We start from the raw sequence: 12,883 nt of genomic DNA, 5'->3' as shown, positions 1-12,883 counted from the left end.
TATTCGTTTCGTTCCGCCCCCGCCCCCTCCCAATTTGCCCATCAGCTCAACTTGTCTAATTCACCCTGAAGTATCTCTGCATCCTCCTCATGCTACCTTCAGTTTTGTCATGTGCAAACTTTGAGAGATTACTTCGATTTAGTTTGCTCATCCAAATCATATCTGTAGTATGAATAGCTAAAGTCCTAACACTGATCCCTTCTCTACCCCCATGATTCACCGGCTCCCAGAGGAATAGGAAAAGGCCAATTTGTTCTTGCTCTGTTTGCTGACTGCCATTCAGTTCTGTATCTGTCAATACACAACTCCCAATCCTGTGTGTTTTAATTTTGCGTGCTAATCTCTTACCAAAAGCCTTCTGAAATTCCAAGTAAGCTATATGTACTGTGCAGCCATGTCCCCCACCCACTCACCCAAAATCATAGTTTGGAAGTAGTATGGTGCAGTGCATTGGTGGCACATCTTTTTGAAAAAAGCATAGCATTTAAAAAGTGCTCACATCGGGCAAATAACAAAAGCCATTTTATTTTGATTACTTCTGAGACTTTCCCATGTGTTAACTTAGACTATTCTGAACTTTTGTAATTGTGATATGTTAGCTAAACTGTCTTCCCTGATTTCGATCATTTTGATTCTTTAATCAATTTGAGGGCAAACCTAATTAAAACTTAAATTTAAATTTAATGATCTGTCATTCATATCTTTTAGTCTACATTTACCAATGCTATTGCTGTGTTTTCAGGCATTAAAAGGGAGTACAGAGGTGCAAATTGTGGACCAGAAAATGAGGAAAAAAGAGAGTCCTGAGAAATGGCCTATTCCAGGCCCACCTGTTTCTGACATTCCAAGAACTGACTTTTCCCGTTTAATTAACTGCCCAGAATTTGTACCTGGACAGATGTATGGCTCTCAAACTGGTAAGTGTACTGCATAGTGTTTCATTTAAAATAGGAGCCTAGTGTCATTGATAATGCGCACACCTCGAGTGTTGCTGTTTTACACCTCTGCTAATGTTAGTATCCCAATTTTGAAATCCCAATTATCGCAATTAACAGCAAGACTATTGGACTTTAATCAGCAAAATTATGTGCCTCAATTTAGTGTAATCTGTCTTTACCCTACTGCTGCATGTATACTTGTTTTAGGTTAAGGAAGGAGAGACATTGACCTTGGAAGTTGCCTTCCCTTACTGCTGAAAAAGAATGGACGCAAGTGACCATGGTAACAGGGCAAATACCAAAGAAGAAAACTTGAAGTCCAGTACTGGACACTTCTTATTTAACACGAGTGCAGTTAACAAGCACCTCAACTTCTGTATTTTAATTTTTAGGAAAGTGGATTGGTTGGTTTGTCAACCAACTGTATTTTTGACCCCCCCCCCCCCCCCCCCCCCCCCCCCCCCCCCCGTGCTTTCTTCCTCCTTTTGAGAGTTGACTTTTGTTTCAGACCAAGTGCCACTCTTTTTAGATTAGTCTTGCTGCCGTTTTGATTCTGTTTCGTAGTGTAATTAAAAAGGCCAACGGAGTAGTTCAACTAGAGCACAGTAACTAAATAAAATTCTCCACAGCAACTCCAAAACTGGAGATGCTGCATTCAGTACGTGCTTTGTAATAAGATGACCTGCAGTTGTTCTACCATTGTGGTGGATTTTTATAAAACTAATTCTTAAGTATTTACATGCTCTGTGCTGTTAAACATTAAGGATATTGAAGCTTGAGGAAATGTGTATTAATGTTATCAGGATTGAGAGCATGTGTCCTTCGGGACCTTTTAAACCCATGAGCCTGCTCTGCCATTCAGTCAGGTTATGGCTTATCTTTAACACCATATACCTTCATTTCCATATCCCTTAATATCTTTTGTAACAACTCTCAATCGACCCCGCGTTGCCCTCACTTTGGAATGGAGTTCCAGATTTTAATCACCCTATGCTTAAACAATTTTTCTCGCTTCACTTCCAAGAGGCTTGGCTGTAATGTGAAGCCATATCCCACTGTAAAAGACTGACCATCTCCCTCAGCACCATCAAAGTTGTTTCTTATACCTTCCATATCCTTGCACTTTTTTTACTTTCGCATGTTCAATCACATCACCTTTTTAATCTTCGAAATTATAAGGGTTGCAACCCCAGTCAGTCTGTAATTCCACCCTTAGGTTCCAGGTGTCATTGTGCTGAGCTGGCTGTACTGTAATATTCTTCTGAGGGTATGGTGCCGAGACCTGTGTACAATACTCTGTAGTATCATCAGTACTTTGTATAGCTGCCTGACCCATGACCCTTTCTATTCTAGTCCTCCGAATTAAAGGTCAACATTCCATTTATCTTTTTTGAGGTTATTTTTGGATCTGTGCATGACTTTTAAATGATCTGTGTGCAGGTCTATAGACTACTGTGCCACTAACTTTTCACCATTTAATTTTTTTTTATCCAAAGTGGGTTCTCTCAATTTTGCCTGTTTAATTTTAAGTTAAAAATTGACATTAATGATCAATGCTTACATCTGCACATCTTTCATGGCACCTATCTTTGTAGCACTGGTAAACCTCAGTTGTCTTGCTTTCTAGGCCTCAGCATGTTCTTGCAAGGCACCACTAATCAAATATTGCCCATTTTCCTAATGCATTTGTTTCCTCCTGTTTAGCCAATTTCTGAACCAGATCGATTAACTTACCTTTAATTCCTTGAACTTCAATTGCAATTAAAACAACCTCTTAATGGCAGCCTTTATCAAATTCCTCAAAATCCATGTAAATAATATTCATAAACATTTCACCATCCATTACTTGAATAATCTCTTCATAAAAATCAGTTAGGGTCACACATATGAGCAGCTCTTCACAAATCCATTACTTTGACTCACTCTGATCAACTGAATTTTCAAGATGACTCAAGTAATTTCCTGACCATTTGTTGGGCTAACCTGGTTGGATTCCTTCTCACACCTTCACTTAAATAGTGGTGTAACATATAGTTTTCCAATCTAAAGAAATAGTTCCTAAACAGAGAATTTTAAAGATCATCAAAATATGAATTAATTGCAGGTGTTGAGGAATGAAAATTAAAACCACAAATATTGGAAATACACAGGCAGCACCTCTGGCGAGAAAAAACATCAGTGCTTCAAGTGACAAAGCATCAGCTTGAAATACCAGCATTTTGAGTTCGGAAAACCAGTCTGCATCTAAAGTGTTCTGACTCTTCCTTTAAATCACTGTTTTAAGGGAACTTTCCTCGATTTGTTATTTTATCACCACTACTCATTTACTATTCATTTATTTGCATTAATTTTAGTCATTCCTTGTTCTTGATTTAATATTTAGTTCTCCTACAATGTTAGATTAGATTCCCTACCATGTGGAAACAGGCCCTTTGGCCCAACAGGTCGACACCAATCCTCTTAAGAGTAACCCACCCAGAACCATTTCCCTCTGACTAATGCACCTAACACTATATAGGCAATTTAGAATGGCCAATTCACCTGACCTGCAGATCTTTGGACTGTCAAGAGGAAACTGGAGCACCCGGAGGAAACCCACACAGACACTGGGAGAATGTGCAAAGTCCACACAGACGTGTATGGAAAGAGCTGACAGAGGATGTGATGGAGGCTAGTATAATTACACCATTTTAAAAGGCACCTGAATGGGTATATGAATAGGAAGGGTTGAGAGGGATATGGGCTAAGTGCTAGCAAATGGGACTAGATTAATTTAGGATATCTGGTTGGCATGGACAAGTTGGACCGAAGGGTCTACTTCTGTACTGTACATCTCTATGATTGTTGCTTGGTTCAAAATCCTGGAACTCCCTCTCTAGAGTGCCCCTACAGCTCAAAGACTGCAGCAGTTCAAGAAGGCCACCACCACCATCACCACCAGGCACTTCAGAGTGAGCAATAAATTCTAGCTGAGCCAGCATGGCCTGATACACGTGACAAAGTAAAACAAAATACCTGACCTCTAGGTAAATACATCAGACAGATTTCTTGATCAGAATGGGTCTTGCTGCTATGCACCAACTCTCATACTGTGGTCTAGAGAGAGAACCCAGTCTGCTGTATGTTTGTTTATAACCTGTAGATTGTCCAGATGTAATGTGGCTTGGAACATATATTATAAAATATTGTCACTTGTGACTTTCAGAATCTGCTCCTAGTTCCCCAAGGGTAGGAACTCCAGTTGATGCAAATACAAATGTTGAAGCCAACAACCTTCAGACAGTATCTAAGGGGCTTTCTACAAGTTTGCCTGATCTGGAATCTGATTCTTGGATAGAAGTGAAAAAAAAGACATCGTTCATCACAACTAAACTCAAAGGTATGTATTTTCATACTTATAAGTACACTGTATATTTATTATGAATGAATTAATGTCAAGTCTCTTGGTGCCAAAACTGTCACTAGTATGCCATATGTTTGACACGAGAGATAAAGTAACATATAACGTAGAAAATGGGAGCAGGAGTAGGCCATTTGGCACATTCTGAGCCTGCCTCACCATTTATGATCATGGCTGTTTGTGCAACTACTTCAAATTTATTGCATTTTTGATTGCTTTCTGTGTTTGTGAATTCCCCAAGCTCAGCATAATCTGGGTGAAGACATTTCTGCACATCATAGTTCAAACTGGTTTTTCCCATTTTCTTAGACCGTGACCCTGGTTCTGGACTTCCCAACCATCAGGAGCATGCTTCCTTGCATCTACCTCGCCCAAGAATTTTGTCGGTTTCCATGAGACCCTTCCCTTGCTCCCTCGCTCCCCACTCCCCCATCTTTCAGGGATAAATGTTTTAATTGTATCAGTGTTAATATGCTATTAAATCAGTGTAATATTTTGTCTACAGTGCACAATTAGTTACTGTTTGTGTTTGGTCTTATTGAAGCCAGCCAAGCTTATGTTTGAAGAGGAGATTACCATTCGTGTTCGTACGGGCTCTTGAGAATGCATGACAGCCTGTTGACCACTTAATTTTCTGCCATGACTTTTCAATAAAGTTTTTAATTGCAAAAGATTATTTTAGCAATTTTATAATCATTAAGCATAATTTATGCTGCTGCATATATCAGTTTGATCAAATTTGTCAGTTAAATTGAAAATGCTGGTGTTTTCAAGTCAGATATACAGCACAGATATAGACCCTTTGGTCCAACTCATCCATGCCAACCAGATATTCTAACCTAATCTAGTCCCATTTGCCAGCACTTGGCTCATTCCCTCTAAACCCTTCCTAGTTCATGTACCTATTCAGATGCCTTTATAAATGCTGTAATTGTACTAGCCTCCACCACTTCCTCTGGCAGCTCATTCCATACACGTGCGACCCTCTGCATGAAAATGTTGTCCCTTATGTCCTTTTTATATCTTTTCCCCTGTCACCCTAAACCTATCACCTCTAGTTCTGGACTCCCCCACCCCAGGGAAAAGACTTTGTCTATTTATCCTATCCATGCCCCACATGATTTTATAAACTTCTTTCAAATCACCCTTCAGATTCTGACAGTCCCAGGGAAAACAGCCCGAGTCTATTCATGCTCTCCCTATAGCTCAAGCCCTCCAACCCTGGCAATATCCTTGTAAATCTTGTCTGAACCCTTACAAGTTTCACAAAGGGTGACACGGTGGCTCAGTGGCTAGCACTGCTGCCTCACAACGCCAGGGTCCCAGGTTCAATTCCAGCCTCAGGCGACTGTCTGTGTGGAATTTGCACATTCTCCCTGTGTCTGTGTGGGTTTCCTCCCACAGTCCAAAGACATGCAGGTCAGGTGAATTGGCCATGCTAAATTGCCCATAATGTTAGGTTCATTAGTCAGAGGCAAATGGGTCTGGGTGGGTTAGTCTTCAGAGGGTCGGTGTGGACTGGTTGGGCAGAAGGGCCTGTTTCCACACTGTAGGGAATCTAATCTAATCTAAAAAAAAATTTCTTCTGATAGGAAGGAGTACACAAGTGCACGCAATATTCCAAAAGTGGCCTCACCAATGTACTGACCTCCACAACATGACCACCCAACTCCTATACTCAATGTTCTGACTTATAAAGGGAAGCATACCAAATGTCGCCTTCACTATCCCATCTACCTGCGACTCTGCTTTCAAGAAACTATGAACCTGCACTCAAAGGTCTCCTTTGTTCAGCAACACTCCAAGGACCTTAAGATTGTGTATAAGTCCTGCTAAGATTTGTTTTTCCAAAATGCAGCACCTCACATTTATCTAAATTAAACTCCATCTGCCAATCCTCAGCCCATTGGCCCATCTGATCAAAATCCCATTGTATTCGGAGGTAACCTTCTTTGTTATCTACTACGCCTCAGTTTTGGTGTCATCTGCAAACTTATTAGTTCTAGACTTCAATTTGCTGTAACATAAGAATGCTAATCTTGGTTTGAATCAGTGGACCAGATGAGTGTGCTGCAATATTGTGAAAATTTATGAATTCTATGGAGCTTAATGAAAATTCATGCCAAATCTACTTTGGTGCCATTGATGTATGCAATTTCTATTTCCTATGCCTTTTTCCCCCATCTCCCTCTTGCTCTCCTTGTCATTATCTCAGATTACTGATGCAAGTCCATGTAGCGGCAACCTCAAAGATAAAAGCTGATAAGGATCCACAAAAAAGTGACAATTTGCACCAAAACACTTGCTCAGTAGCAAAAGCAAAGGATTATGATCAGCTGTTTGTTTTATGACGGGCAAGTTATTTTCAATGGCATGCAGTACTGGACCCCTTGCTGTCATGTTCTCTATCAGTGGTTTAGATTTGTTTGTGGGGGAATGATTAAAGATGTTTGCACGTAAATAAGCCATGTAGCTCATAGTGAAGAGGAAAAGTAGACCGTAGGCCATATCAGTAGACTCATGTAACTGGAAAAATTGCAAGTAGAATTCTTGCAATGGGAGAAGGAGTTGTAGTACATTTGGCAATGACAAACGAGGCAAAGAACGGATGTAAATGGTAGGCTATTGAAGTATAGAGAAACAGACATGAAGTTCGGGCAAGTTTATAAGGTTGTTAAGAAGGCATGCAGAATAAATACCTTTTACTAGCCATAGTCTACAGTATAATAGGGAGACAGTGTTAGATCTGTATTAACTGTTCAGTCACAGCTAGAGAACAGTATGCAGTTCTAGCTGATACTAGAAAGATATTGGCAGGAATGGAGAATGTTAGGAAAGATTGGTTGGGCTGTGTTTTGCTTCCTTTTGAACAGAGACGAAGGGATTGAAGGCTGTAATTATTGAGTAGAAATGTCTTCATTCCATTAACAAGGTCACTGGAAAGGGGGTATAGATGTCAAGTGATAGGATTGCAGGAGAATAGAGTATTTTCATCCAAGGAGGTTGACAGTCTGGAAAGCAACCCGCAGAAAGATAGGGGCAGAAACCCTCATGTTATTTTAAAAGTATACTAGGATATTTTATCAATGTGCCAAACTTAAAGGACTTGAGGAAGTTGGATTAGACCAGATATATCATTCTCAGCTGGCATTGAGCTTATCTTCAGTGATCACATTTTGCTGTTTCAATTCCCTCATTCATTCAAATACACTTCCATGTCCAAACATTCACTAATGTATTTAATGACCCCTTTCTGCAGCAGTGTTATTCGTTTTCCATCTAAAATTCTATTTGTCTGTCTTTAAGATGTCCAGTTGTGATCTGTCAGTTCAACTTATTGCTTTGAGCTTTTTCCCCTCTTTTGAAAGGTCTTTGAAAGAATTGGTCTTGCACCCACGGTAAATGGAACCCTTGTCCAATGACCTCTTTCAAGTTCAAAACACTCATGCTGAGATTGTAAAACCTGCTATAGTAAAATAATATAAAAGTAAAACAAATAAGACTATTTAAAGTATGAACAGAGGGAAACCAGGAGAATTAAGTATTCAACAAGTGTGAAGTATAACAAAAGTTATACCTGTTCTTGAACAAATGAAACATGTATTAAACTGTTAAACAATTCAGACAAATTGAACAACTAAAGACTTTTGAGTTTGTAGATTAATGGGTGTGTCATATCATGTCTTCTGCGATGGAAAGCTATCATTTTTAAAAAAGTGTTTGCGGATTACATTCCTGAAGCTTCGTACTTCTGATTAGGTTCAGTATTTACTGAAAACTGAATTTTATTGTTTAAGATAAATTGTTTAGAGTTCTCTTGGTCCACCAAGTATAGCACTTCTATTCAGAATAAAACCAGATTGCCCACTACACACACTAATTGGTTAAGTTAATTGAAAGTTTTTGCTATTGTAACCTTACTTTTATTATGCTCTTATCTATCTTGTTCACATGAAAAGTTTCTGCTAACCTGTGCTGATCTATCTTTACACCAGTTGTAAAACATGTCCACAAGTTTTACTTCCAGTAAACAGACCTATGTTCAGTACTGATATCTGATGGAAATAGACTTTGTTGCATTCGGTATAGTGACAGCTGCATTGAGTGTATTATTTTTTGGTATCGACTCTGTGCCCTGGTGTTAATTTAAAACCAAATCATGTCATGTGAGTATTAAAGTTATCACTTCAAATTCAAATCTTGAATTATAGTGTTTTGCATTTAAAATTCTTGTCCCATGATTTTTTAAACCTAATACAATTCCCAGGGTCTTGTCAATTATATTCAATCTTTGCACTTTTCAACTGCAGAATTGTTGCAGCAAAGGAGGCGGCCATTTGGCTCATGTTACTTGCACTGACTCTACAAATGCGCGTTATTACTTGTGCCAATCTCCTGCCTTTTCCCCATGCATGCTCATTCTATTGTATTGAATGTTCATGTTTGAGACATCTGGCATTCCATACCCTAACTAGTTGCTAAATGAAAAACATTTTTATCATATTGTTCTTGATTTGATGGAACATAACTTAAAATCTCTGCCCACCTTTTATGAACAGAAACAGCTTCTTGCAATCTCATCCCAACTCATGATTTTGCCAATCTCTATCAACTCCCCTCTCAGCCACCTTATCTCCAAGGAGAATAATCCCAACTTCTTTATTCTATCCCGATAAGTGAAGTTTCTCATTCCTGGATCTGTTGTCATGACTCTTGTGACATGGCAGTTTATAGCTTGTGCTTGCTATGCTGGATGGAGCAATTGCAGTCACTGCAGCATCCCAATTCGGATGTTTTTCTTTTCCGTTGAATTCTTCCTCTCCCTGTTCCTTATCAAAAGAAATTATTTTACTGCCAAATTTCTCTGCCAAAGTTGTTTCAAAGCCAGCTCCTCTTCAAGGCCTTTGCACATCCACATAGGCTTTCTATTTCTGTGAAATGTCTTGATTAACTTTGTAATATTAGAGGTCTCTATGTACTGTATTTTCTGATCATATATTCTGGAGAAACTTGATGAGAGACCTGATGCAGTTACTAAATGGTGAATTTAACGGTGATTGTACATCTTAGAAGTGTCTGATCACAGATTTGCAGGGAATTTCATTTAATTGATGCCTGCACTGGCCCTTGAAAACGCTGTTCGATGAGTCCAATTCAGTGGTTCCTTCTTCCTATCTCTGCAGTTTCTCCTTAAATTATTTGCCTTTTGAAAATTACTGTTTCTGCATTCAGGCAGTACAATCTAGATTATTTGCTGCAAAGATTTTCTCCAGTTTCCTGCTCTTTTTGCTTCTATTTTAACTGTCTTCCTGGTTAACAATCCTTTTCTCAATGAAAACCAATCTTTTCTGATTAATGAACTCTATTATACAGTAGCGCCTCAACTTACGAACTTAATCCGTTCCGGGACCTGGTTTGCGAACTGAATCAATTTTTCCCATTGTTCGGATAGCGTTAGAATGCTGTTCACAGCACACGCCCCAAAGACTAACTGAGTGAGATCACACGGAGCCTGAGAGCATTTGCATTCAACAAGCACGTAGCAAAGCAGAACAACGAAACCACATGGTCGCGCGCAGGCTTTTTGCGTTCATACCTTCGTTTGTACCTTGAATTTCGTACGTATATTGAAGCAAAAGTTTACGTGCAATCCTGTTCGTCAACTGATTTGTTTGTGCACGGGGTTGTTCGTATATCGAGGTGCTACTGTATCTGTTTTTATCCTGTCTAGTGCAAGAGTAATCCCAAGTATTCCCTCCATTAAGTTCCAGTCCCTCAACCTTAGTGTAATCTAGTAAATCACTGCACCCACTGCAAAAGACATCAGCTTTACATGGTTAAACTGCAATATAAATTGAACAATGAGTGGTCCAGTTAAAGGCAGCTGAAATTTGTACTCTACACCATAAGCCAAAGGGCTCTTGTGGTGCAGTGGTCATATCCCCTACCTCTGAACCAAGAGGGCTAAGTTGAAGTCCCATCTGCTCCAGAGGTGTGTAAAGAATTTGAACAGGTTGATTAGAAAATATCAAGATAGATAAATTTTTGGTTTGATGTCCCAAGCAATAATTAATTTTCGTTATTTTATATACCATTTAATTGTGATTTTGCAGGAACCTAACTCACCCAAACCTCAGGTGCTAAAACAGGAACAAGAGGAACAGGAGGAACTCGATTTCATGTTTGATGAAGAAATGGAACAGATAGGGCGCAAGAATACTTTCACAGATTGGTCGGATGATGACTCAGATTATGAAATTGATGATCGTGATGTGAACAAGATCTTGATTGTGACTCAGACTCCTCCTCACATGCGCAAACACCCAGGTGGTGACCGGACAGGGAATCATGTTTCCCGAGCAAAAATTTCAACAGAGCTTGCAAAGGCTATCAATGATGGTTTATATTACTACGAACAAGACCTTTGGATGGAAGAAAACGGGCCAGAGTATTCAACTATAAAGGTGAGTTATAAACTGAATTGGTGTAGATCATCTTAATCTTTTAAGTTTGGTCAGTGACCTGAGTCAGTCTGAGGTGATATGATTGTCTCAGTTAAAGGACATCAAATTAATGTGCCCTTTCTTTTTATATTCAAACCAATTATTGTGCTGGATCCTATTATTTTTCATTTGATATAGAATTTTTAGATGTTGGCCAATATATACAAATTATTTGGCAGGTTTTTTCCTTTTTAATAAACTTTTAAAGGGAACAATCTTTTGTTTATATTTGATCTCTTGAAATCTGGGTCACGTGGTTGCTGAATTGGACTAATATGAATAGAAATACTTAAGTTACAAGACTGAGAGACCATAAGACTGAGCAGAAATTAGGCCATTCGGCCCATTGAATCAGCTCAATTTTCCAGTTTTCACCCCATAACCTTTGATCCCCATGGTAGCCAAGAATTTCTCTGTTATAAATATACTGAATGACGTGGCCTCCACAGCTGTCTTTGGCAATAGATTTCATAGGTTCACCCCTCCCTGGCTAAAGAAGTTTCTCCTTGTATCCATTCTAAAAGGTCTTCCCTTTACTCCTAAGGATGATTATGTTGTATTTGGCTTCTTAATTACCTATAAGTCTACCTTAAGAGAAAGCTGGGCTAGGATTCCCAAGTCCCTTTGTAGTTCATATAACTCCATTTTCTCCCCATTTAGAAAATGGTCCATGCCTCTATTCTTCCCACTAAAGTGCCTGACCTCACTTTTTTGTCATGCTGTATTTTATCTGCCACTTCTTTGCCCACTCTGCTAACCTGTCTAAATCATTCTGCAGCCTCCACACTGCCTCAATGCTACTTGTCCCTCCACCTATCTTTGTATCATCTGCAAACTTAGCCAGAATGCCCTCCGTTCCTTCATCCAGATCATTAATGTATAAGGTGCAAAGTTGTGGTCCCAACACTGACCCTTATGGATCATTGCTAGTCACTGGCTTCCATCCTGAGAAGAACCCTTTTGTCCCCACTGCCAGGCAACCAGTCTTCTATCTATGCTAGCTAGTACCTGGCCTTTAACACCATGGACCCTTGCCTTACTCAGCAGCCTTCTGTGCAACACCTTATCAGAAAATTTTCTGGAAGTCCAGATAGATAACATCCATTGGCTGTCCTTAGTCTAACACACTCTTTATCACCTCATAGATTCTAATAGATTTGTCAGGCATGACCTCCCCTTGATGAAACCAGGTTGACTTTGTTGTATTTTTCCGTGCACTTTCAAGTAGTCAAGAAATCTCATCCTTCACAATGGACTCCAATCTTGCCAATGGCTGAGGTCAGGCTAATTGCCCTATAATTTCCCATCTTTTTCCTTGCTCCCTTCTTAAACAAGGGGATTACATCGGTGATTTTCCAGTCCTCTGGGATCCTTCCTGGCTCCAGTGATGCCTGAAGGATCACCACTCCACATCTCCACTATCTCTTCAGCTATCTCCTTCAGAACTCCAGGGTGTAGCCCATCCGATCCAGATGATTTATCCACTTTTAGACCTTATTTTCTAATACCTTCTCCTTGTTGATGGCCACTGTACTCATCGTTGCCCCCCCCCCCCCCCCCCCCCCCCGCCCATTCTTTTGAAGTTTTGGGATATTACTCATGTCGTCCATCGGGAAGACTGACGCAAAGTACTTACTCAGTTCCTCAGCCATTTCTTTGTTCCCCATTGCGACTACTCCAACGTCATTTTTCAGTGGCCCATTGTCCACTTTTGCCCTTTACATATCTAAAGAAACACTTGCACTCGTAATGTTACCATGATTTGGAGGTGCCAGTGTTAGACTGGTGTACGAAGTTTAAAAATCACACAACACCAGGTTATAGTCCAACAGGTTTATTTGGAAGCTTTGGGGTGCTGCTCCTTCAAGTGGCTGTGAAGTATAAGATCATATGACACCAAATTTATAGCAAAAATTTACACTGTGATGCAACTGAAATTATATATTGAAAATGACCTGAATTGTTTGTTACGTCGCTCATCTTTTTAGAATGACCATGTTGGTTATAGTTCATTCTTATGTAAATCCTAGGACTTTTTAAAG

The 12,883-nt window shown here is 39.6% G+C and overlaps 1 protein-coding gene across 1 annotated transcript in view; it reads left to right on the top strand.

Annotated features, from left to right (window-relative positions):
- Nucleotides 1-12,883, top strand: part of LOC140485711 (la-related protein 1B-like) — a 110,469-nt gene that overhangs the window by 63,964 nt on the left and 33,622 nt on the right. Inside the window, 4 exon segments of the mRNA XM_072584154.1 lie at nucleotides 743-917; nucleotides 4,144-4,280; nucleotides 4,282-4,317; nucleotides 10,452-10,802. Coding sequence (XP_072440255.1) covers nucleotides 743-917; nucleotides 4,144-4,280; nucleotides 4,282-4,317; nucleotides 10,452-10,802 — 699 coding nt within the window.

Source organism: Chiloscyllium punctatum, chromosome 14 (assembly GCF_047496795.1).
Source record: "Chiloscyllium punctatum isolate Juve2018m chromosome 14, sChiPun1.3, whole genome shotgun sequence".
In the NCBI taxonomy this organism is placed as follows: domain Eukaryota; kingdom Metazoa; phylum Chordata; class Chondrichthyes; order Orectolobiformes; family Hemiscylliidae; genus Chiloscyllium; species Chiloscyllium punctatum.
This window is presented reverse-complemented; position numbering and strand designations above follow the sequence as displayed.